This window comes from Pezoporus occidentalis, unplaced genomic scaffold (assembly GCF_034315485.1).
Source record: "Pezoporus occidentalis ecotype Australia unplaced genomic scaffold, CSIRO_AGI_Poc_V1 ctg85, whole genome shotgun sequence".
Lineage (NCBI taxonomy): Eukaryota > Metazoa > Chordata > Aves > Psittaciformes > Psittacidae > Pezoporus > Pezoporus occidentalis.
The window spans coordinates 192,687-215,849 of NW_026916212.1; the positions used below are offsets into that span (position 1 = coordinate 192,687).

General features: G+C 43.0%; 1 protein-coding gene across 2 annotated transcripts in view; it reads left to right on the forward strand.

The window, feature by feature from the left end:
• The first annotated feature begins 14,027 nt into the window (after window positions 1-14,027).
• The window catches only part of PLPP1 (phospholipid phosphatase 1), a 59,301-nt gene continuing 50,165 nt past the window's right edge, over window positions 14,028-23,163 (forward strand). For both annotated transcript variants that reach the window (XM_062604304.1, XM_062604305.1), the window contains exon 1: window positions 14,028-14,247. In XM_062604304.1, the coding sequence (XP_062460288.1) occupies window positions 14,190-14,247 (58 nt within the window). In that variant the 5' untranslated portion in view covers window positions 14,028-14,189. The remainder of the gene's footprint in view (window positions 14,248-23,163) is intronic.

The window sequence follows — 23,163 nt, forward strand, 5'->3', positions numbered from 1 at the left end:
CTTTTTCAGTTTCAAGATGACCAAATAGTTCCAGTAATTTCTGAACTCCCTGCCAGTTTATTATTAGTGCAACTGGCTACAAACCAGCTGACTGATGTCAGTCTCGTAATAAAGAACGACAAAGCTAGACAAGGGTCCCATGAGAAACTGAAGGAGGAGGATCAAACGCAATTGTAAATCTGTGCAAGAGACTATAAGGTCTCTGGCAAAAGTTTTACTGCTTTTTATAGCACTACTCTTATTCAATGAGTTTTCATTCTCTTCCTTTTCCAGGTGTGTGCCTGTTGCATTGTTCTCTGGTTGGTTGTTTGGATTTTTTTAATATGTCATGTAATGGAGTACGTGAATATTCTTACTTAATGTGAGTGCATAATAATTTGTTTAATACCTCTCATGAATATATCCCACAAGGTAAAGCATCCCTAATTATTTGCTGTTTTGCCAGCTGCAATCTTAGCTTTGCAGCTTGCAGTCATACAAATGAATTGTACTTGTGAAGAAAAGCCATGTTTTCCAGGGCTGCAGCGGCAACTTTTCCAGCTATTGTGTGCACAGGAATGTGGCTGCACACACCCAGAGATCTCCAGACACACTAAAGCCTAGGGATCCTGTCAGCTGCAGAACCAGGAACTAAGCATTAGTATAAAACCCACCCATGTCCTTCCCTCATCTGTCAGTAGCTCTGTTCTTGAGTTGGCCTTGTGTGATTTTGCAACTGAATTTTTAAGAGTGGTGTTGTAGAAATGTCATTGGAAAAAACAAGTGCAAGAAGTCTATCTGGATTATTTGAGACAGGACTAAAACTGAGTATAGTCTGGTTCTCCTGGATTTCTTAGCACCAGGTTAACAAAGACACCAGGTTTAGTTTGCTCTTCATTACTGTGTCTAATTTTTACTGCCCTGCCATTCAGGGTAGGTTCTTGGAGGAAGAGTTACATCCACAAGAGTAAGACCTGTGGAAACCATCATTGCTAAAAAGTGAACTGTGATCTAGCCAGCAAGATTTCTGTAAAGAAGGAAATGCTGCAGGAAATGCTACGGGGAGTTATTCACCTCAGTCTGAGCTGCAGGGACACGGCATGTCACTCTTTATAGCCAAGAAAAGCCGTTATATTTTCCATGTTTAATCAAAAGTCCATTCAGGGATCAACCTGTACTTATCTGACCTGTCGCTGGGATCCAGAATAACATACTCTGCAAATCAGTGCATCTCCACAAAAGACATCTGGACTTCTTCCTTCAAAAAAAGTGTTTTCAAGAAAATTTGAGTCTCAACAACTGTTTTCATCTCATTTTCCATTGCCTGAGCTGTATCTTTACTGTCATCTGTGCTACTCTGCTGGTGATAAAATGTTTCCAACCTTCAGGCCATGTGAATATGCAAAGCATTCCAGGAGATTCAAATACCATCTTGCCTCAGTGCAAATCTACAAAGGTGGTTTTCCAGCATGCATTAGGAAACACCTAACCTTTGAAAATCATTGCTCTATTTCAGCACACAAGTAATGTGCTCTGGGAGAAACTCAAACTTGACTCCTTCAAACCAGACAATCAATTCAATTCAATTGCCTTTGGGATATGGTTTCTTAATTCCAGATTTCCACATGGTGTGAAACATTCACATTTACAGAGGGCAAGGCACATAGAGCCTCGTGATGTCTTTTGTTCGAGGAAACCATCAGTACACCAAGAAGGGAGAAAAAAAAAAAAAAAGAGGCTTTTGCTATTCTTTCTTCATGTTTGTTATGGCCTCTAATGATCAGAGAAAGCCCCAAAATTTTTATTGCAGTCTGTAGTTTTACTTTTTGCAGCTTCAACAGATTTAGATGTGATCATTTCAGTCCAAGATCAATGCTGCTGCATTAATGATGAATGTCTACATAGGCAGGTCAAAATTTCCCAAAGGCTGATATGCTTCTCTTTTAGCAGTAACACCCAGGGTAGCAAAAAGAAGGGAAGTGAGGGAAATCCCCATGGAGGATTACTCCAGGGCTTGTGGAGTAACCAAATTATCTTGCTCCCTGGCATTGGTGATCCCTTACTGTCTGTATGGGTAAGGCCAGTACATGTCATTCTCTCCTCTGTACCTTCCTCTTCACCTCTCCCCATGCTTTCCTGCACCTCTGACAGCTTGTCAAACACATTGTGCAAAGAGAATCCACAGGAAGGGTTAAGGAGCATTAAGACAGAATATTAGGTCTGAAGGAGCATTAGGTTGAAAGAAAGAGAAAACATGTATATACTAATGCTTTCTTCCAGCTTCCTGTTCTCTTTCCTTAACCTTCTCCGCGGTACTAAATGTTAACTCAACTGAAAAGTGTTGTAACTGACTGGAAGGGCACATAAATGTAGAAGGTAAGTGCACATCTTTAAACATGGCCACGAGGTCAGAGATGAATTAGACTGCCATCTCTATAAGGATACTGATGACTACAAGGAATTGGGACATTTCTTTTCCTTCTGTTTGTAATGACAGGAGCTCCAGCAGCACAGTGGTCACCTAACTCTGAATCGGGGCAATGGCTCTATACTGACTCAGAGGGGAATGTGCCAGCAGCACCAGCACCACTGAATATGCATTACATATAATACAGCAGGAAATTTGGACAGCAACTTGTTATAAGACTGTTTTGGAAATGCATGAGTCACTGTATTTCTGGAATCATTCTCAGCATGTTTTTTGTGCTAGATAACCGTGTCATGTCATTTGAAACAGCCTGAAGGATGATGCTGACTTAGTTTATCCAGCCTGAAGGATGATGCTGACTTAGTTTATCCAGGATCTTCATACTGGAATACTCTAACACATCTGTCATCTTTCTTCCTGGTTCCAAAAAACCCAGAATGCAATCCCATATTTTCTTCCATTGTGAAATATTACTTAAAACACTTTTGTAATTGACACTAATCTCCTTTATTAGAGCAACCCACTGAGCCTTTCACCTCAGCTGCTGCAATCACTGACTTCTCTGATGCTTTCAGGTGAGGCTCCACCACTTCTTACTCCTTCACACCTGCACTGTTCTATTTCAAAATGTTTCTTGCAAGACTAACACTAACAACACTGATAAAATCACATATGCCCTCTGCAATGACTAAACATGCCAGGGGACGCCTCTGCATTTCATTTGCTTCCTTTCTCCTCTCTGTCTCCAGAGCTGCACTCCTGTCTCAGCAAGCTTAGGATCCAAGTGCTCTGAGCTGCACTGATGGCAGAAGGTCCTTTCTCTAACAAGTACCATTTGTCTACAACACCTTGGATTTTTCCTACTTGTTACACTAAAACTTAGCACTGAACTGAGTAATAGTTTTATTTAACCTGGTAAATACAGGTATGCACACACACACACACACTTTATTATGAGACACTTAAGTGCAGGTATATTCCAAATTATTGAAGTGCAAGGAAAATCAACAGCATGGTCATGCTAGAGCAGGCTGCAAAGGAAAGGGAAGCTTCCCATCTTGCAAACAATTACATGTGTTGGATTGAGCATTTGAGCAAACAAGTCTCAGCAAAGATGAGTAAGACTAAAGAAATGCAGTCAGGAAAGGTCAGGTCTGAAGACTGACAGTTCTGTGATGGTGTCCATACTGAGTCTGATTCACAAAGTCTTTGATGTCTAACAGCCTTTTTAGATACTGGCACTTCGGTGTATCACCAAGCCTGCAGGCATCTTCAATCACTCCTGGAGTCACAGGAGTGCTCAGAGCCTACCTCACAGATAGAGGAAGAGAGATGCAAAAACCGGGGTTCTCCAGCCTCTGTTACCTACTACTCCTGATTGAGCAGGAATGGGCAGAGCACTCGTAACTGCCCCTTGAGACGCAGCTAGGAAGCAGACTGGTTATGTCCTGCCCACATCCAGCAGTAAAAGCACTCAGCTGGGTGATGAGAGATTTGAGAAGCTGAGTTCCCCCTTCTTTTCCATAACACATGTGGAGCAGACCTGCAGCAAAAGCTACAATCAACCAAAGATCTTCCCAATCACCAACCTTACAGAACCATTTCTCTCAGTTGTCTCTAAATGTCAGGAAGTCAAGTGGGTTCTTTACCATATAGAGCTGATGTCTTGATTCTTAAACAGGTCTGGTTTGGGTTTGTGAGTTGTTTGGTTGTTTTTTTGTTTAATTTTATAAAACTAGTTAATATTACGAATTACTTAATAGAAAACAAACCATACCATGGACATACTTAACAGATGTAATATTAAAATCGCATTGCATTACACATGTCACTCTTTAACAGGGTCTAATATGTTTTTTAGACCTGCCTTTATCTGCCTCTGCTATGTTCTCTCCCACTTCTGCTTATAGCTTTCCTCTTAGCTTTCATTCCAGAATTAGGGAAACACAGTAGTGAAATGCCACCCAGAATTTATGTCACCTATCTTGAGTCACGATTACAAAACTTTGTTAAGACTGCATGTAACCGGGCAATAAAAAACATGTTCTGTCCTGGGAGACTCTGCCAACCTGCCATGGCTGCTCCAATATAAGTTAATCTATTGCATGCTTCACAGACTCCTAAGCAAAACAAAGATCAGGTCCATGATAAATGACTGCAGCACATACCCTCTGCTGACTACTGAGCCAGGGACAGGATACTTCCCATTTGTCTATCTTTAGCAACTGCGTGGCCTTTTTATGCCTTTTAATTGCTTTAGTCATACAAAGTATGTACACAGAGAGCAGATTTTGCCCTATTGATTTGCGCAAGGATTCTAGGATGAGGCTGCTCATCATATGTCTCTCACACTGTTTTTTTATGTTTTCATGGATCTGCATCATTTGTGTGTGTTCTATAAGACATTGTTTATAGGAGGAACCATCCCAGCTATTTATTGCTGATGCTGCAGCACTGGCACCTTAATGGATCTTACCTGAAATAATTTGGGTTTGCATCTGAAAGCTAGCAGCTGTGCTCATTCAAAATATGGTTGAACAGAAAGTCCTATCTAAGCCTGATAATAGATTTATTCTTAATAATAATAATGACAACAACAACAATAATTATAATCATAACAATGGCAGCATTAGAGAAAGGAACAAACTAAATCTGTGCTCCTTGAATCTATACCCATGACAGTAGTACCTGAGTCCCTTGCTATTTCTGTGATAATTCATCTTCACAGTATCTACCTGCAGTACCGCAGTGCTATCTTCCCACCTGGAAGAAGAGAGCAAGGTGTATGTTAGCTGTTAGCTCATGGCTTGCATTCCGATTCAAGCCCAAGCTTCTTAAAAGCCCACACCACCTGTTTGTTGACTCACACTTCAACACAAGCCTGTGTTTGCACCAGGAAGGGAAACTCAACAACACTGCAATGAAAACAAACCCCTCCTTCCCAGACACCACCACTTAACCCTATGGTACTGCTCAGTCAAGACCTCACTCCTTTAACATGGCTAAAGGAATAGGGACCTATCTGGGAGGACATAAGCAATTTCCCTGGAAATCTAGGGGAGTGCTCATTCCTTAGCAGCTTCACTCTTCTTCCTCACTTCTGGCTAATACAAAGCACAGCGAAGACTGGCACTATGTTATCCACTAGTCTTGCATTGGGACGGTGATAATTTGGGGCATCACCCCAAGTTTTCTCTTTTTTATTTTCACGACATTTGTAAGTATGGATTTCTTCAGTATATATGTGCTTCTTTCTGAATGTTTTCAAAGGCTGAAAAGTTAAAATAACACAGAGTGGTTTGAGTGCAGTGCACCACACATTGTTTCTATCATGTGAGACTTGCTTAACTGCGGTATGCTTCAGCAGTACAATTTATTACAAACCTTGGAAGTCATTTCAGGAGCCCAAGGACCTCATGGACCTTGGACCAAGTTTTAGCAAACTGCTCAGATGTGCAGTCACCAGGCAGATGTCTGGAAACGTGTTCTTGCACATTTATCTGCTAATGCAAACGTCCCAATGCAAGCATTAACACTCAGAGGCATTATGTGGATTTTAAACAATCCCTGGAAGAGTTGGGTCCCATAAAAGTTATTCTGACAGATTTAATCCTTCTCCTCTCTTCTGCCAAGTGTTTGCTCTGACTACAGGAGCCAGAGCACATCAAGCAAGACTCCTGCCTGCTTCCACTGCTTCTGGTGCTCCAGACACGACAGCATCCCTGCCCAGTGCTGACTTCACTTATTTTTATTGTTATTCTAGTTGGGAAAGAAGCAGCAATGTGGAAAGGAAAGATAAAACAGGAGATAAGAGGGTATTTTTATGCTTTCATCTGCATAGATGACTCATGTGGGACAGGTTAATTCCTCGTCTCCCTCGGTATTAATGCCTCAAGGAGAACAGCAGCAAAATTAGGGCTCTTTTTGCTGCTTTGGAAAATACTACTTTACTTCACCCTTCTGTGTGAGGGCTTTGAAGCAATGACTGTTGTGTACAGCCCACAATTGGTTTCAATCTTACTGGGGCCTCTCCATATTAGGGTAATAAAAGTCAATACCAAGTGGTCAGGGCTTAATTATAACCTGGACATTCTATGCTCGGGCAGTAGTTTACATGAGCCATTGATTTGTACCTTAAGGCACTGAACCTACTGTTGGCATGAGGGTGAATACATATAAAGGGACAAGACAGCAAAGTGAAATCCCACGTTTGCTGCTCAGCATGTAGAACACAAACTAAGGGGAAGTGATTTCAATAACTGGACGCTCTGTATATTGAAGCAGCTCCAGCTGTGGCTTTTTCTGTTCTCGGATGACTACTTCAAGGAGTCAAACACCACTTTATATGAGATGGAGAGGCAAAAGCTTTCATTAGATTATGATTGTATTAAGACCCAAATCCTCACGTTATTCTTTGAAGAGGAATTCTGAATAATTATTGCTGCAATTATTTGTTGATTTATACTCCTCCACCTTTAATTTTGTTTCAAGTGGTAACTGACCCTGATAATGCTCTGTGAAGAGCAATTCAGAGATGGAAGAAATAAATGTGCTCCACCATCAATACTGAAATGGGCCTCTTTTTTCTTACTTGATTCTGCCAGCTTGATGGTTTTGGTGACATTTTGCCTATTGTTAGTTCACCTTCAAAGCCCCCTCATAATTTATTTTTGTAGTTGCAATTATTTATGTGCTAGGTTATTGTAACTGCGTTGTAACAGTGCAGGGAGGTGTGTTCAAGGTTCGATTTCACCCAATACATTTACAACATCTTAAGAAAACGCAACAGCAAAGCACTACGAACTTGCGAATAAATTCCTTTGTATCTGTGGCAGTGGAAAAAAAATAAAAATCTCAGATTTGTGGAAAAAAAATAAAAATCTCAGATTTGTGGAGCTCAAACAAAAGCAACATTGAGACCTGTAACAGCATAATACTGTTACTAAAAATACTGCAAAAGGCTTGCTATGGACATATTTCTGTAGCCACTCTGGTTATATCTGGTTCTATTAACTCGGATTATATCAGGCTGGCCATAGCTTCAGAGTGTAGCTTATGACTATTACAGCAACATCTGAGACTCAACTTACTGTGTTAGGAAATCTGTATGGTAAGGGACTGTTGCTGCTTTGAAGGCTTTTCAAAGTAAATGAGCAGCAGGGGTAGGACTGAAGGGGAAGCAGTCAGGTGGCTCATCCTCCTGGCAGAGGCAGGAAAAAAACCTCGGATCTACTTCTCACTGCTCCCATGCTGTACTTCTAGCAGTACTTGTACTGGCACCCAAGCCACCCTGAAGTGGTACAGGACTAGCAGCTGCAGCCTCACAATGGTTCCACTGTAGTTTGCTGCCTGTTTCAACAGAGGGTGTCAGGGTGGTGGGGCTGTTGCTGCCAAGGAGGGTCAAGCAGCAGGAGTAGACACCTTAGCTGCTGCACTCTGGATGCACATGGTGCCATGACACACCTTCCCTGAAGTTTCTCTTCTATCTGTTGAAGTGGAGATGGAGCTATCCAAACAGTATGCTCAGGGGCCTGAGTTACTGTTTTAGGTGTGCCATGAGTCAAAACTGAGTACCTTTGATACATCACTGGTAAACTCTTCACTGGGCAACTGGTTTGCCCTGTTGAAGTTCATCCGAGATTCCTAACGCTGCAAGACTTCCCTGTGGTTTGCTAGCTGATTTGACTGAAAAGTATGACCAAGAAGGGAAGAAGAGAGAGGGGAACTTGGGAGCCAGAGGACACAAATCCTGCAGCCCCTAAATCACTCCAGCTTGCAATAATCACAAGACTTTTTTAACAAGTTTCACTCAGCCATGAACATTTTGTGAGAGCCCTTGAGACATTCTTTCTTTCAGAATCTATTACTGCTTCAGAGCACTATCTGTAATTGAAACAAATAATAAAATCCCATAAAGAGCAAACAGGGACAATTTCTTGGCCTTAAGGCTAACTGGTAGAGCATAGCTGATGGCCACACAGCTTCGTTTTCTTCCTGTCAAAATAGCAAGGCTGCATACAAAACTGCTATGGGAAATGCTTCCTGGTCTGTGCTAGTCAGTTCTTAACAACACCATTTGTGAGCTAACACATAAATAGGATGGACAATCATATGCCAGTGCCTGCTCTGTGTGTTCTGGCCCCACTTAATTAACTTATGTAGACGTAGCCTGAAGTGGTTTCTCTAGAATATACTATATGCTCTTATGCTATTAAATAAATATAAACAAAGCTATATACTTGCACTGGGTTTTAATGCATCTTCAGTCATTACATGAACATGAGTATTACGTTTATGTTATTATGCTGACTGGTGATGTTGCTTGATACCTTATTGCTGTGGATAATCTTTAGAAATAACCTGTCTTTTCTACTAGAACAGGTCTCAACATTCTTGCAGAAATGCTCTTGTTAACTTTAGCCTAAAACTGGGGTGGGACAGAACCCTTCATGAATATGAACTCTCCCAGGAGTGAAGGAGCAGAGCAACACAAGTGAACATTTTCAGCCTGACAGCAGGAGCTTTCAGGTGAATAGAGAACAGATGTGGGGATGAACTACTCAAACAAGTATCAACTGCATTTAAAAGGAAAAGAAAAAAAAAGCAGAGAAGACAGGAAACTCCTCATGCTTTGTTTATAAGAAATATAAATGTTCTTTATTGCTCACTGCTCCCTTATTAAAAGCCAAACAAACATGAGGCATAAGAACAAAAGAAAGAAAACAACTATATGGCCAGACCAAACAAAAGTCCAAGATATTTTGGTGGAATCTAAATTCTGCTTCCTGAAACTTGCTGTGCAACAGGTATCGACTGATTTCAGAGGTCCAGGCCTCAAAACTGTCTATAGGAGCGTATGTCATTTTGTAAGAGGCAAATCCTATGCCCTAGACAGATGATGTAAGAGAAATTCAGGAGGGCCATCTTGGCAGACTTCCCTCCTTGGTTCTCTTATTGCATGAGTGGAGTTTTGGCAGATAAATTCTAAGTAACCACACAAAAGTATTGCAGTGTCTGACTCTGACAGCATTACAAACAAGTCTGAACTATTTCACTTCGGCTATTACTAATGTATTTTGCAGTGTTATGCTATGGTTGCTGGCTGGCTTTGAACATAGGAAGACTTGATTCAGATCAAGTTCATGCAGCAGATGTTTAGGGGAGTTGGAGACACAGGACCTGCAGAATGACTCTTCCCCAGCCTACCCTTCTAAATGTGGGAAATCAGCAGTTCTGGTACTTCTTGAACTACCAGAATCCATCCCCTATGAATTTACTTAGTGCCTTTTGCTCCTTTGTAATTTTGAGCCCCACAGCACCCTGAGGCAGTAAATTCCACATATTGTCATGTAAAGGAGTCCTGTTGTCTGACACCTTATGTAGGTTGTCCATAGTTCTTACCTGATGCAAAGCAATGAATGCTTGCTACACATTTAACCTTCTTTACACATTTCATGATTTTCTGTACTTTCTAAAGCTTTTTCCTTTTCCATCACTCTCTTTCCAAGCTGAAAAACCCTACTGTACTTCTGTTTCTCTTGCATTGTAGCTGTTGTATACAAGTTCTAAAGACCTTTCTGCTTTCATTCGAGCTTTCTGTTTCTCTACTTAGCCTTTTTGATGTGAGATTGCTGGCCTTCAAGAATGTGTCATAGTAATGCTTGATAGATTTCTCTTGATGTCTTTCCTAACAGCACTCCCAGCGCGCTGGTAGGGATGGTGATCTGTCCCTTAAGCACCCAAAGGATGGCTTCCCAGAACTATCCACCATGACCCTCTCATCCCTTTCCTGAGTGGTAACAGCTCATTCAGGGCTATTGACTCCTACCTCAGATCAAGCTACAGGGAAACAAGCCTGGGAAAGTCCCATCACTTACTAAAATTGCTGATCTATATGAATGTTAATTGTAGTTAAGAGTCCTGTTGGGTCAGTACTAATTAATTATCATTCAAGTACCACTACAGACTGATCATAAACTTCCTGAGAGTTTAATCCTAGTACACACAATACTTTACTTTTAAGGAGCATGTTCAAAACACTGAAGGTCATGATTTGTAGAAGAACCAAAAGAAAACAAAGACATGAACAGGGATTTAACTTGGTCCTGATGTTCTCTGCTGCTCACTGCTCTTAGTTAAACAAAAGATACAATTTAGAAAACAGAACAAAACCAAACTCACTGCTTTCAGTTAAACAAACAAAAATATATAATTAAAAAAACAACACCAAACCCCCTAACAATAAATAACCAAACAGGAGAATATGTGAGAGGTGAAGATATTTAGGAGAATCTAAATTCTACAAAGTAATATTAGACCATTTAAAACTAGTAAATTTAATGAAGGGATATAATATAACTTACTGTTATAGTCCACTGCCTTCATTTTACTCACCTCCCACTTCAAAAATGTTTTTTAGCATAGACCCTGCTAAGCAAATGAATGAATCTGACTCGATATCACCGGGTCACCATAGTGTTAAGAATGGTGTGCATCTAAGTGCCTTGCAGCAAAGGACAGGTACAAAGCAGAGCCTAGACAGGAAAAATGCCACAGACTCAGAAGGTAATACAAAACTCTCAGTACCAGGAAAAAAACTGATCTAGAGATTCTGATATTTGTATTGTATACTTAAAACACTCCAACCTCTAATGGGTGCTGAATGTAACTTCTATTTGTGTTTATAATCAAACATCCTCCACCCCCTCAGGAATGCACTGCTCCAGATGACCCCTGATCAAGCATCACCAGTTTTCCATTTCTGCTACCCTGCGCATTGCTGCTGCCACAGATACTCTGTGAAAAGGTTCTCAAGCATGCAGGTTTGGTCAGCCCTGGGCCCCCTTCACTTTTACACCAAAACATCCTTTTTTGTGTGTGAAATAACAACATATCTGAATATACAGTACTTGTACTAACACAACCCTCAAGTTAATGTAGAGGTTTGCTAATCTGAGCAGCAATTCAGGCTGAAAGTGCTTGGATTGGTGTGCTTTTGTGGTTAATATTTGTCCGCATGTGAAGGCCCAGCAAAACCTCCTGAGAGCCCAGGAGAGTGCAGTGCTAGCTCCATCCCTCAATCTGTGCTCAGCTGGGGGTTTCCAAGACATAGTAAGCCCGGTGGTGGGAAGGGGTTCCAACAGGGAGGCTTGTATTCCTTGTGCAATGGAAAGTTTGGAGAGGAACCCGGTGACTGCTTTTTTTCCTGAATTCTGGCAGAAGATTGCAGCGATGCCCCTTCCCTCAGGCAAGCCATGTCTCAAGGGTGAAAGAGAGATGTGGAAACTGCAAGACAATACAGCATGATTAATTTCTCTGTTTGGTGAATGCTGAGCTGCTGCAGCCCAATTTCCATTTGCTTTTAAGAGTAATCACTATCTTGCCTACATTTTTCTGGGAAGAGATCTCTTCAGTCTCTAATTTACAGCATAGAGGTGTGGATCAGGAGAGCTGTTGAGCTGTTTGCTGCTTAGCCCCAACAAGATTAACGTAATGCTTTTGGGTTGAAGAAAGCAATTAAGACAATTGCCCATGGAATGTTTGCATTGCTCTTCTCCTGTCTCCTGGTTTCTCTAACCACCTTGTAATTTGGGGGATGTTATCTACTCTTGACTTAAGGCCTTGTGAACAATCCCCTGCTTTGTGAGGAGCAGAGCAGATTGCACACTTGTCTTTCAGCAGCAGCTCTCACAAAGATAAGCAGTTTTCACTGTTGCTAGGTTGTGTTTCATTTTGCTCCATTACTATGTTTTAGGACAACACTGGAGTTTCTATCTCCTCAAGACCATCCCAGAACACCTGCAAAGGAAAATGCGGTTTGTAAATTACACACTTATGAAAATAAAGAGTTTTGATCTCTAGAACTGGCCATTTTGATTTGTATCGGGGATGCTTCTTGGGTGATCAGATGAAATTGGGAACTCCTGTACAGGCTGCCATGTGGAGCTCCTTTATATGTTCTAACTGAAACTGATTTATAGAATCATAGAATCAACTAGGTTAGAAAAGACCTTCATAATCACGAAGTCCAACCTGTATCCTAGGATTTCCAAGTCCACCACTAAACCATGTCACTGAGGGCCTCATCTACACGGTTTTTGAACACTTCCCGGGGCAGTGATTCCACCACTGTCTGAGGCAGCCTGTTTCAATGCCCGAGCACCCTCTCTCTGACGAAATTTTTCCTAGTATCCAGGCTAAACCTCCCCTGGTAAAACCATAGGCTGTTTCCTCTTGTCCTGTCACTTGTTATTTGGGAGAAGAGACCAACCCCACCTCACTACAGCCTCCTTGCAGCAGCTGTAGGGAGCGATAAGGTCATATCCCCCCCCCCCCGAGCCTTCTCTTATTCAGACTAAACCCGGTCCCAGTCCCTCAGCTGTTCCCCATCACGCTTGTGCTCCAGACCCTTCACCAGCTCTGTTCCCCTTCTCTGGACTCGCTCCAGCACCTCAATGTCTCTCTTGCAGTGAGGGGCCTAGAACTGAACACAGGATTTGAGGTGCAGCCTCACCAGTGCCCAGTACAGGGGGATGATCACTGCCCTGGCCCTGCTGGCCACGCTATTGCGGATACAAGCCAGGATGCTGTTGGCCTCTTGTCTGCCTGGGCATAAGCTGGATCATGTTCACTGGTTCCCTTTCTGGGCAGCATGGCCAAATTGAAGATACAGCGTATTTAGTGAGGAACCTCCACCCCTAGGACTTGTTTCCCTTGTTGATCTGCCAAACCTGTTATTCAGCCTTGAGGATATGATACAAAGTGTTTACAGAACTGGAAGTGGAATACATGAGAAATTGCAGGAAAGTTTATGCCTTATGCCTGAAAGCAGAAAGCTCACTCCACCTGCAATTGCAGTCGGTCCCCAGCAGCCCGGGTGACAGGTTTGTGCCTGACAACACTGGAGGACAAATCTGTCCGTTCTGTGGTAAAACAAAAATGCAGTTATGCAGAACACATTTTCTCTGTGTTGGTCACTGTTTTCCTTCCCAAATAAAACCTTTTAAAATGGAAAAAGATTGTTTTGGGTTGGGCTGAAATTCAACTTTTCAGCTGTTGTGCAATTTTCCAGCGCTCTTCCAGAAAACAGCTTTTTCCTTGTTAAAAAATACTAAAAATCTCAGAAAAACACACCAGCAGCAGCAGCGCCCGCGTTTGCAGCGCAGGATCCACTGCAGCCCTTCTCAGCCCGGTGGCGGCTGAGCCCCCGTGTCCGCCACCCGTCCAGTGACGGTCACCCCGCGGGCAGCCCCTCAGGAGACGGGGGACGGCGTCGTGCAGGCAGGTGGAGGCAGAGCGAAGGGACCGCTGCGGCGCGGCCCCGAGCGGCACCGGCCCCGGGCCGTTCCAAGCAGCCACCGGCGACCGAAGGACCGGCACAGCCCCACCGCGCGGAGGGGGCGGGGCGAGGCATGAGGCCGGCCCCACAGCGATTGGTCGGGCCCGCCCGGCCCTTGGAACGCGGCCGGTAGAGGGGCGTCACAGTGGCGGGCAGGGATGGGCGGGATGAGGCACCGCCACCCCGCCCTTCAGACCCCCGCGCCTGCCCGCTCTCCTTAAAGCCCCCGTGGGCGCCGCGGCGGTAGGAGAAACGCACTGCGGGTTCCGGGATCGAGGAGTGCGGGAGCCTCTGGCTCTGAGCGCAGCGCAGCGCCTCTCCTGGCCGTGGCTGGGTCTCAGCCACTCCCTCCATCCCGGCTCCGCGCCCGCCTCTGCGGCCGAGGCTGTCACCGCGCCGCGCGAGGAGGCGCCGCCGCCGCGCCGGGCGCCCGGCGCTGCCAGCATGTTTGACAGGACGCGGTTGCCCTTCGTGGCGCTGGACGTGATCTGCGTGGTGCTGGGTAGGTCGGCGGGACGCGGAGGGGTAATGAGGGCCGGCCTGGGTGCGGCGCTGCGCTCCCTCCCCGCACGACACCGGGCTAATCGCATGCTACCCCTCTCCCACCCTCTTCCCCAGCGGCGCCAGGCACCATGCCCTTCCCTGTGCCTGCGTGCCTCTTCACCGCTGCCTGCCGCCCCTCTGTATTCCGCACCTCCCTCCTTCCCCTTGCTGCCGCGGAGGCAGCAGCGCTGCTGCCCCTCTCCCAGAGGAATCTGGTCACTGCCGCCCCCCGGGGAAGTTGCAGAGGGGAGGGAGCTGCTGCCGCTTACCCACTGATACCTGGAGCTCCCTCTGATCTCTGTTGTCCTTACTGTGTCTTCCCTGACCCCTTCCGTAGGCTGTAAACCGGTGGTGGCAAATCCCGTGCTGTGAGGGAAAGTAGGTGACTGCAGGGTGCGTGTGTCAGCCCGGTGGTCGAGGGCTGCCCTACAGGGTCCAGCATCACGGGAAGCGCGCTTCTCCCGGTGACCCGCAGCGGCGGCGCGCTGCGGCTGGAAGGAGGAGGTGGTTCTCTTTGAGGCCTTAGTTGCCTGCGGTTCTGGTGATGCTCTAGGCTGAGGCTGAGAGTGAAGTGGGGGTGTGCGGCAGGACGTGATGTTTGTCTGTGCTCAGCGGTGAGGAGCATGAGCAGGGGCAGGAGAGGCGCCATGGTGATGGCCTTGTGCTGAGCACACCGCCGCAGGACGGCAGCGGCTTACCTTGGCTGCCCCAAGTAATGCATCGTGGTCAGTTTGCTTTAGCTCACTCCTTTTAGGTAATGACGCGCTGTAACGAGTAGTGATGTTTGTTGTCGATCAGTGGAGAGAAAGTTTTATTCTTTAAGAGTTGTGAATCTTCTGGACCTCTGGCTATTGAGAGCCTGGAAAGTGTCTTCAGTATCTGTAGCTGTACTTCTTGGTTAATCTTAGGAAGTGTTAGCTTTGGATATTTGCTTCCTAATCGAATGAGAATAGTACTTCAGTCATAAAGCTAAGCACTTTCTTGGCATACACACTGGGTCGTGTTCAGTCAGGCAGATGTCTCCAGCATCAGTAGGAGCATAGTGAGCAGCATTTTATCTTGATAGGTGCTTCAAAAAGCAATGGTACTTGTAGCTAAATGGCTTGAAAGAACAAAATTGCAGTGAATGATGCATTGCTCTGAAAAAATGTTATATGAGAGAGAGCCTCTGGGGAATCATAGTGGATCTACCTAGTCCAGTATGAGCAGTCTTTATTAAGATCAGAAGTTTTGCAAAGCTGTGCTATAGCAAGGCTTAAACTTCCACGCTGTCTTTGTGTCCAGTAAAGCAGTTTTGTCTGTACTGGTAATTGTCATTACCAAATCTTTAAGCAAAAGTTTTGCACTGTGCATATACTTCAGACTGTTTGAAGCATACAGGCATATCCTGACTAATCTTGAGTAATCAAGGAAAACAAAATATATTAAGTCTATAGGAGGCATATGACAGCAGGATTATTTAGCTAAAAGAATGAGAGTTTCCCCCTGCTCCTGCCCCAAGTTACCACCTGGAGGTGTATTCTTGACCTTGCCCTGCAGTGTAATATCACTGTACATACCTTCCCCTGCCTCCATGTAGCACTTGGATCACAGATGCCCTAGTCTGATGCCTCAGTGTGCTGGAGGGTTGACAGACTTTTTATTTTCCTTGGGCCTGTTTACTTCCTCCTAGTAGGGAAAAAAAGAATACAGACATAACATTGAAGTTTCATGGCATCTGCAACTTTTGAACTCATCGAGTTACAGGTTTCAGTGAAACTTTAGCTGTGACAAAAAATATGCTAAATGTAGGAATGGCAAAGATAATGCCTAGAGCACCAGATTCCCTTCCCCTTCTCCCTGGCTCCCATGTGATTGAGGCAGGCTCATCGAAGAACATAGGTCTTAAGCCTGTGGGTCTAAAGCAGGAATCTGTTGTAATTTTTTTACTGTAAGAAGAATAGCTCCTGTTGATTGTGTGCTTCTATTCCAATTCTCACTTTCTCCTTGTCCTTCCTCCACCCTGTGCACTTTGGTGTCTGCTCAAGTGACCGAGGTAACTGCCCAGATAAAGTGACTTGCAGGTATTAATAACCTGATACTGGTATCTTCACTTAAAGAGACATGGAACCTCCAAGGAAAAACTTGTTTAAGTGAAAGTTTAAAACTGTGAAGGCCAGCTTCAGTTGAGGTGTGAACTCTCAATGTTGGTGTTGTAGCCTGTTCTAACACAAAAAAGGCTACCAGTCGCATAGTCATGATCCTCAGGGTAACTCTTATTGTCACTTGATACAGAGCTTGTGCTTTTTCTCCTGTTATCCCTTCCCCATAGTAAGTGAAGATAGGGAAGAAAAATTATTTTAATTGCCTTAGCAGTGTTGGCCAGGAAAAACCCTAAGGTTAGCACTTCAAGTTACAGTGACCTGCCTTATCCCTAAATTCACCGCAGTGGAAGTGGATGACTCTTGACTGTGTATGCCTGTGACTTACTCGCTCCTGTTTGAGTCAAACCATTCTTTGTGCAGGTTCAACTCTCCCAACACAAGTTTTCCAAAGGGAAGGAAAGGAGAAAGAGCTTTACTGTAACTACTGTTTTTCCTTCTTGTCAGACCTTTCATTAAACCCATTTAATTCACAAGTGCCCAAGATGGAGCTGAAGTAAGAGACCAAGAAAGAGCAGGCAGCACAGGAGGGAGCAACACCTCCCCTTTAAGCTGAAACTGAAGCCTAAGGTTGCTCTTAATTGGCCTTAAGGACCCCTCATCCACCTTTCTACCCTGTAAGAGAGTGATAGGATTTAGGGAAAGCAGTCTTTGGTGCCCTGAGAGTAAATAAAAACTCTCTGTCTTACTAGGATGAGAATTCCTTCTAAGTGATACTAGTGTTTCAGCATTAAACTAGTGTCATATTCTGTAAAATGAAAATCTGGAAGAAAAGCTGCAGATTTCTGCAGTAGCTGGCCAAAAATAGTGCGATGAAGCTGTATCTGCATTCTGTGAGTGCTGATCTGCAATGCTGAGGGGGTGTGTGCTGCATGTCCGTATGCAGCTCTGCAGTGCAGGCAACAGCTCCCTTCCTCTCCGTGGGCTGGTAGACAGTGGTTGATTTCTTCCATTGCTGGAAAGCATGACTGGCCTGGGCTGCAGAGTTTTCTTCTCCTGCATATTTTTTGTTACTTGCCTCTCTTTGGTTTTCTGATAGAGAGACATTTTGTGTAGATGGAATGGTATTTCTAGGCAACAACAGAACCATTTTTTCTCCGACACTAAGACTTGTTTCTTATGGTTTATTATACTTTTGATTTATCATGCAAAAGAGAACAGCTTATTCTAATAACTTAATTACTTAGCTTGTGAGTGATATCTTCATTAGGCTTTATATATATTCTCTGCCACTCTTTAACATGTCTATTGTTTGACTGCAAATCAGTCACCTTCATTAAGGCGGGTAAACAACACTTAAAGAAGTGGAAGAACTACTAAACACATTTACTTTTAGACCACACTCAAAGACCAAGTCAGATTAAAGTAGTTCTGCAGAGGTGACTGCAGCAATAAGGAGAACATTCTCTGTGACTTAAGACTCTAGGAGAACTCGCATCTGGTCTGTGCTTGTTACAGTTCATGTCTTAACTTCAGTGCAGGGATGCAATACAACAGAAACTGTTTCTTTAGTCCCTTGCCTAACTGTACAATCACTGACAAGCTATTTTAAGTAATTAGGGAGTGCACTTGTCAATGTGTGATTGCTGGTGTAATGTAAGAATATGTACAACCAAAGACTCGAAAAATTGATGTCTTCTAAAGAATTCAGCTCTTCACTGTTCTGATCCACTCTTCTGCAATATGTTGGAAACAGCAAAGAACTGCTTAACTAGATTTACATCCATTTTATATCTAGTTATTTTTGGTGGGTAGATGTGTGGGGATTTTTTTTCCCTCTCCTCTCCATGTTCCACCCTGTGCTGGCTCAAGAAGCCAGTTGAAAACTTCCTTACTGCCCAGCTGTTCTTTAACAGTGGGACTATCTGCTCCTTGGGTGTTGAAGTACCTTGAGCTGCAAGCAGTACCTATGCAAAAAAGGAAGATGTTGGTAGATAGCTGGTGGTATAGAAAGTGAGACTCTTGTCAGTCTTTTTCATCATGAAACTGCTTCTGAGTAATGGAAGGAGAAGTTGCAGTCCTCCAAACAGAAGGAATACGTGATCTAAACCCAGAAGTACTAAATGCTTGTCACTTTTTTATGCTTACTATTTAAAGTATTCTGCATGGAATGTTATGTTATACACATACGCTAACTGCAGATTCCTGTGTATAGGACAGGTGAGTTTGCTTTTGCAGTATGTGGTGTGGGAAGCTCAGGTGGCTGGACCACTGCACACCCTGTAAAATGTCTGCTGTGGGTGGCATTCTTCCTTTCTGGCAGTGTATACTCACTGAAGGCACCTGCCTCTATGACAATTAAGATGTTGCTGTTAGGCAGGGAAGGCCTCCTTGTATGTGGGTTAGTGCTTCCTGATTGTCCTAGTTCAAATAAAACCTCCTCCCTGACTGCTTGTGACTCACTGACATGTGTCACCATCCTTATTTTCCATGTCATGTGGATGCTGAATCTTTTTTCCAGTGCTTAAATACGTTGTTAAGCTGTAACAGGTTTGTATGAAAGAGCAGCTTGTTTTCAAATGACACTGTCCAGCAGGTACCATCAGATGATACTCGCAAAGTTGACGCTCAGTTCATTGGAAACATGATTGTCATCTAAACCAGGGAAAGTCTTCCCTTTCCTGCTGTGGTTTCTTAAACACATGAGACTGAGTGCTCTGGTTGTGGCACTGTCCCTTGTTACTGTTCTGGCAACAGTCAGTTCTTATTTGCCCCCACATAAAGAAAAATGCTCTATCCAGAGACTTTCTCCATCTTGCTCGGAAGCCTACTGAAAAGCTGCAGGTTAGAACTTGGCTAGTGAACACTATTCGAAGTCAGCAATCTGATTCTTGCTCTGCCAGGTATTGCTCTTACAGTGTATCTTGTAGTCTAGCTAACTCTTGCCTCAGAGTTCTTGCCCTTCATTTTTATAGCAGTGGGTAAATCCTAATTCACCTTCCAGTGCCTTCCCAAATTACCTTTAATTTGGCACTATGCTTTTTCCTCTTGGCATAATACAAGAAGATGCTTGTGAGCAGTGAGGTTCCTTACCAGCTGCTTGAGTCCTGGTGGCCTGTTAACCTTAAACAGAAAGCTCTTGCAGTGTGCTTATGTGAAGGTGGTGACCTTTGCTCAAAGGGAATGGAAGGGGCTTCTGACATTTTCAACAGAAAATAAAGTATCACACTACAGCTACATTATGAAATAGCTTGTCTCTCATAGTTGAAGAGGTCCTGCCTCTATTTTGTAGCTGCTTGGGTGCTTGTTGAGCCTGCGCTGAGCTGATTGAGTACACTGACTTGTTTTTAAGGAGTTGGATAGCGTGAACTCATACTGACTAAAAGCAGCTTGGTCTGAAAACCACACGAGAGCCCTGCTGGGAGAAGTAGAGTTGACTACTGGTTGTGTCCTACTGCTTAATTTTATGCAGGAGCATTGTTGCACTGATCAGACACCGATGACAGGGTAAAGCTGTGATAGTCCTCTGTCTGTGACTGTTGGAGCATCAGAAGTGGGTAGCATGAAGAAGTGGCTTAACTCTGGAAGGCATCCAATGATGAGAGATAGCTTGAGTTTTGCAGCCTTCCAGATGACTTTATCCCCAGCAATGGATAATGCTCTTTTCAGAATGAGTTCAGGAGAGTTAAAACAAACTCACCTTGGAGGATGGGGAGGAGAAAAGAGAAAAGCAAGTGGGAAACAGAGTTACAGGGGACTTTATTGGCAAGTTATACAGCCCACAGAAGTAGGGCCTTAAAATTAAGTTAGATTCATTGGTGATGGGCTTGATTATTGCTGTATCTGCTCAGGAGTAGTGGTGCCAGGGATTGGTTCCTTTCCCTGTTCTGCAGTGGAAGGTACTCCTTAGGGTTTAATAAGGTAAAATGGTTGACTGAAGACAACTGAAAAATCCACAAACACTAGATATGCAGGTAATAGATGACTAGCAAGTGACTAATCAGCCCAGTTTTAAGACATAAAAAAGAAAACCATTTAAGCTATCCAGAAGAAGCAAGATTTCCTTAAGATACTTTCTTAGACTGTAGGAACAGTTGAGTTGCGACCACATCAGGAAATACTGTTCAGTTCAGCTGCAGCAATATACCTCTCAGTCCACTTGTGAGTAGATCTACAAGCAATTTTCCATCCAGAATGGTGTGGTCCTGCATTTTGAAAACTGGAAGGAAACTGCTGCTTCTATTCAGGGTCTTTTGCTCATCTCTTATCAGCTGCTAATGAGTTGACCCACTTTCTGGAAAGAGCTTTCCAAGTTATGAGGCTTATTTCGAAGGCATGGAACTGAAAGCTCTCTGATAAACTTGCATTGTGTCTTTGAAAGTACTTTTCCCAGATTCTCTGGTACAAGAATGTGTCTAGCACAGCCAGGTTCCACTTTTAAAATCAAGACTGCTTGTTCATATAGAAATGAAAAATAGACCCAAATAAGGTTTTTAGCAGAATATGATACAGGAAAATAATGTTCAAATTGTTTGGTGCTCTTATCAAATACTCTGTTACCCCATTGAGTTACAGAATTTGAAATGATCAGTACATGAGGCATTATTAGGCTGGTCTTGCTATGTTACAGACTTCACTGACTCATCTTTAAAAGACTGTAACCAAGGAGCAGTCTGACTCAGAAGTGTGTTAAGGTTTTATTTGTATTGTACTTCAACAGCTTTATTTGTATTGTATTTCAACATTTTTATTTATACATCTTTACTTGTAGTTTAATGGTTTTATTTGTATTGTACTTAAGCACGGTTTTGGCATCCGTGTTCATGTGACATCTTGCTATCTGGCAACAGGAAAATAAAACTTTTTATTTTAAATTATAAAAGGCAAGTATGTCAGGTCAGGGCAGCTGTCTTGGGATGGCTGTAAATCGTGATTCTATTATATGGAACTGAAGGTAAGCAGGAACCATATGAATACATCCTTGTTTCTCTGATGCTTCTTATGAAACAGTGAATATTGCTAGGATTAGCCTAGATTTTAGTGTCTCCTCCTCCCCTTCATCTGTTACTGCTAATTGTGCAGCTTTCGGAGAGACCACATGAGGGTTACTTGATCTCATAAAGTGGTTTTGAGCAGGTAGCTAGCCATCCCTGGTTTAGAAGAAGGGTTACACGTTTTTGTAACAAGATGCCTTTCCTAGGCAAGGAGGAAGCTGTACCAAACAGGAGTTTTGCTCATTTTTTGGCTTAAGTTTAGAAGGGATTATGTATTAAATTTCAGCACCTTGGGTAACTTCACCCGTCTTGGAATAATTTTTCTCCTCAAACTAAGTTCAGTGCATTTTTGTCCCTTTAACTTTGTTCTGTTATTGCAGATCTGCAGATTACTGTAAACCTGTTCTGACCATGTCACTGAAACTTAACAGTAGGTGCAGTATTCTCTGAAACTGGAGTATTGGAATGATAAGGAACATACATGTATCTAAGCTTATATTCCTTATTTTAAGGTTTCTGAAGGGCAGTGGATTATCCTCACCTTAAGCTGAAGAGGCTGGTTTGAAAGCTAGTGGTGGAGAGACTCGAGAGAATAAATTTCTAGTTATAATGATGGAACCTTCTGATGTGCAGCTAGCTAATGGGGAGCATATGTGGCCCTTAAGGAGCCAAGAGGGTGTTTAATGCTGAGATACAGAAGGGAGGCAGTGAGATCAAGCCTTGCAAATAGCTCTATCCAGTCAGGAACTGTACCCTGTTAAATTCCAAAAATCATCATCTTGATCAGTATCTTGTTTTTGTGATGTTTCTTATGAGTTCTGTAGCTTTTTGCTGGCTGAAGGAAACTTAGATTTTCTTAACTTTTTAAACAGTTTTTAACTGTTTTGATATGTGAGCCTATACTACAGTACTAGTATTCACTTAAAATACTCCAAACCAGTATGGTAGCTGGGTCTAATGCTAATGCAGATGATGGGAATGGAAGCAAGATCACTATTCCCGTTGCAGACAGCCTCTTGTTACTATTCCCATATCTTCCTGAATCTTAAGACTCCTATCCTCAAGGCAGGAAATGAAATCTCTAATTCATATATAGAAACTTTGATCACAAATCTAATACTGTTAATTTCTACTGAAACTGGAAAATGACACCTGCTCTTATTATGTGAGTACTGGAAGCCTTTTTATACTGCAGTATTATTAATTTTACTCAAGTATTAAGAGCAGTGTTGTATAAATATTTTTTACAAATTCTGGTTAAATTAACTTCTCAGAAAGTCTTCTGAATTGGTACCAAATGATTGCTCTGATAGCTCTAAAATATATAGGGTATTCTAATTTTTTCTTTTAAAATTCTATATCGATCTAGCTTAATACAGAGCTTATGTTTTCAAAATATACTGTTAGACACTACAAACTTCAGTATACAGTGAAAAATAGTGTAAAAATACTCAAACATGGTGGCATGCAGCAATATATACAGTACGTACAATATGTACATTCACATTCTGGTGAATGACAAGGTAGACAATCTTATGGAAATTCTGAGTCCCTTTGTAACACTACCATTGTAATACCTGGCTTTGTTAAAGACTGTTTGAATAAAATATTATTATGCTTGTAAGGCTCGCTGGAAAAAGCACTTGCACTCCTAATGACTAATTGCCCATTACCTTTCTAGAGGCTGAGAGGTATTTCAGGTTAGGGTGTGTAGCTGTATGTGAAATGCTCTGAAAGCCTCTTGCTGTGCTCTACCGCAAAACAAAGATTAAAATGGAAAAATAATTAAAACTTCTGGAG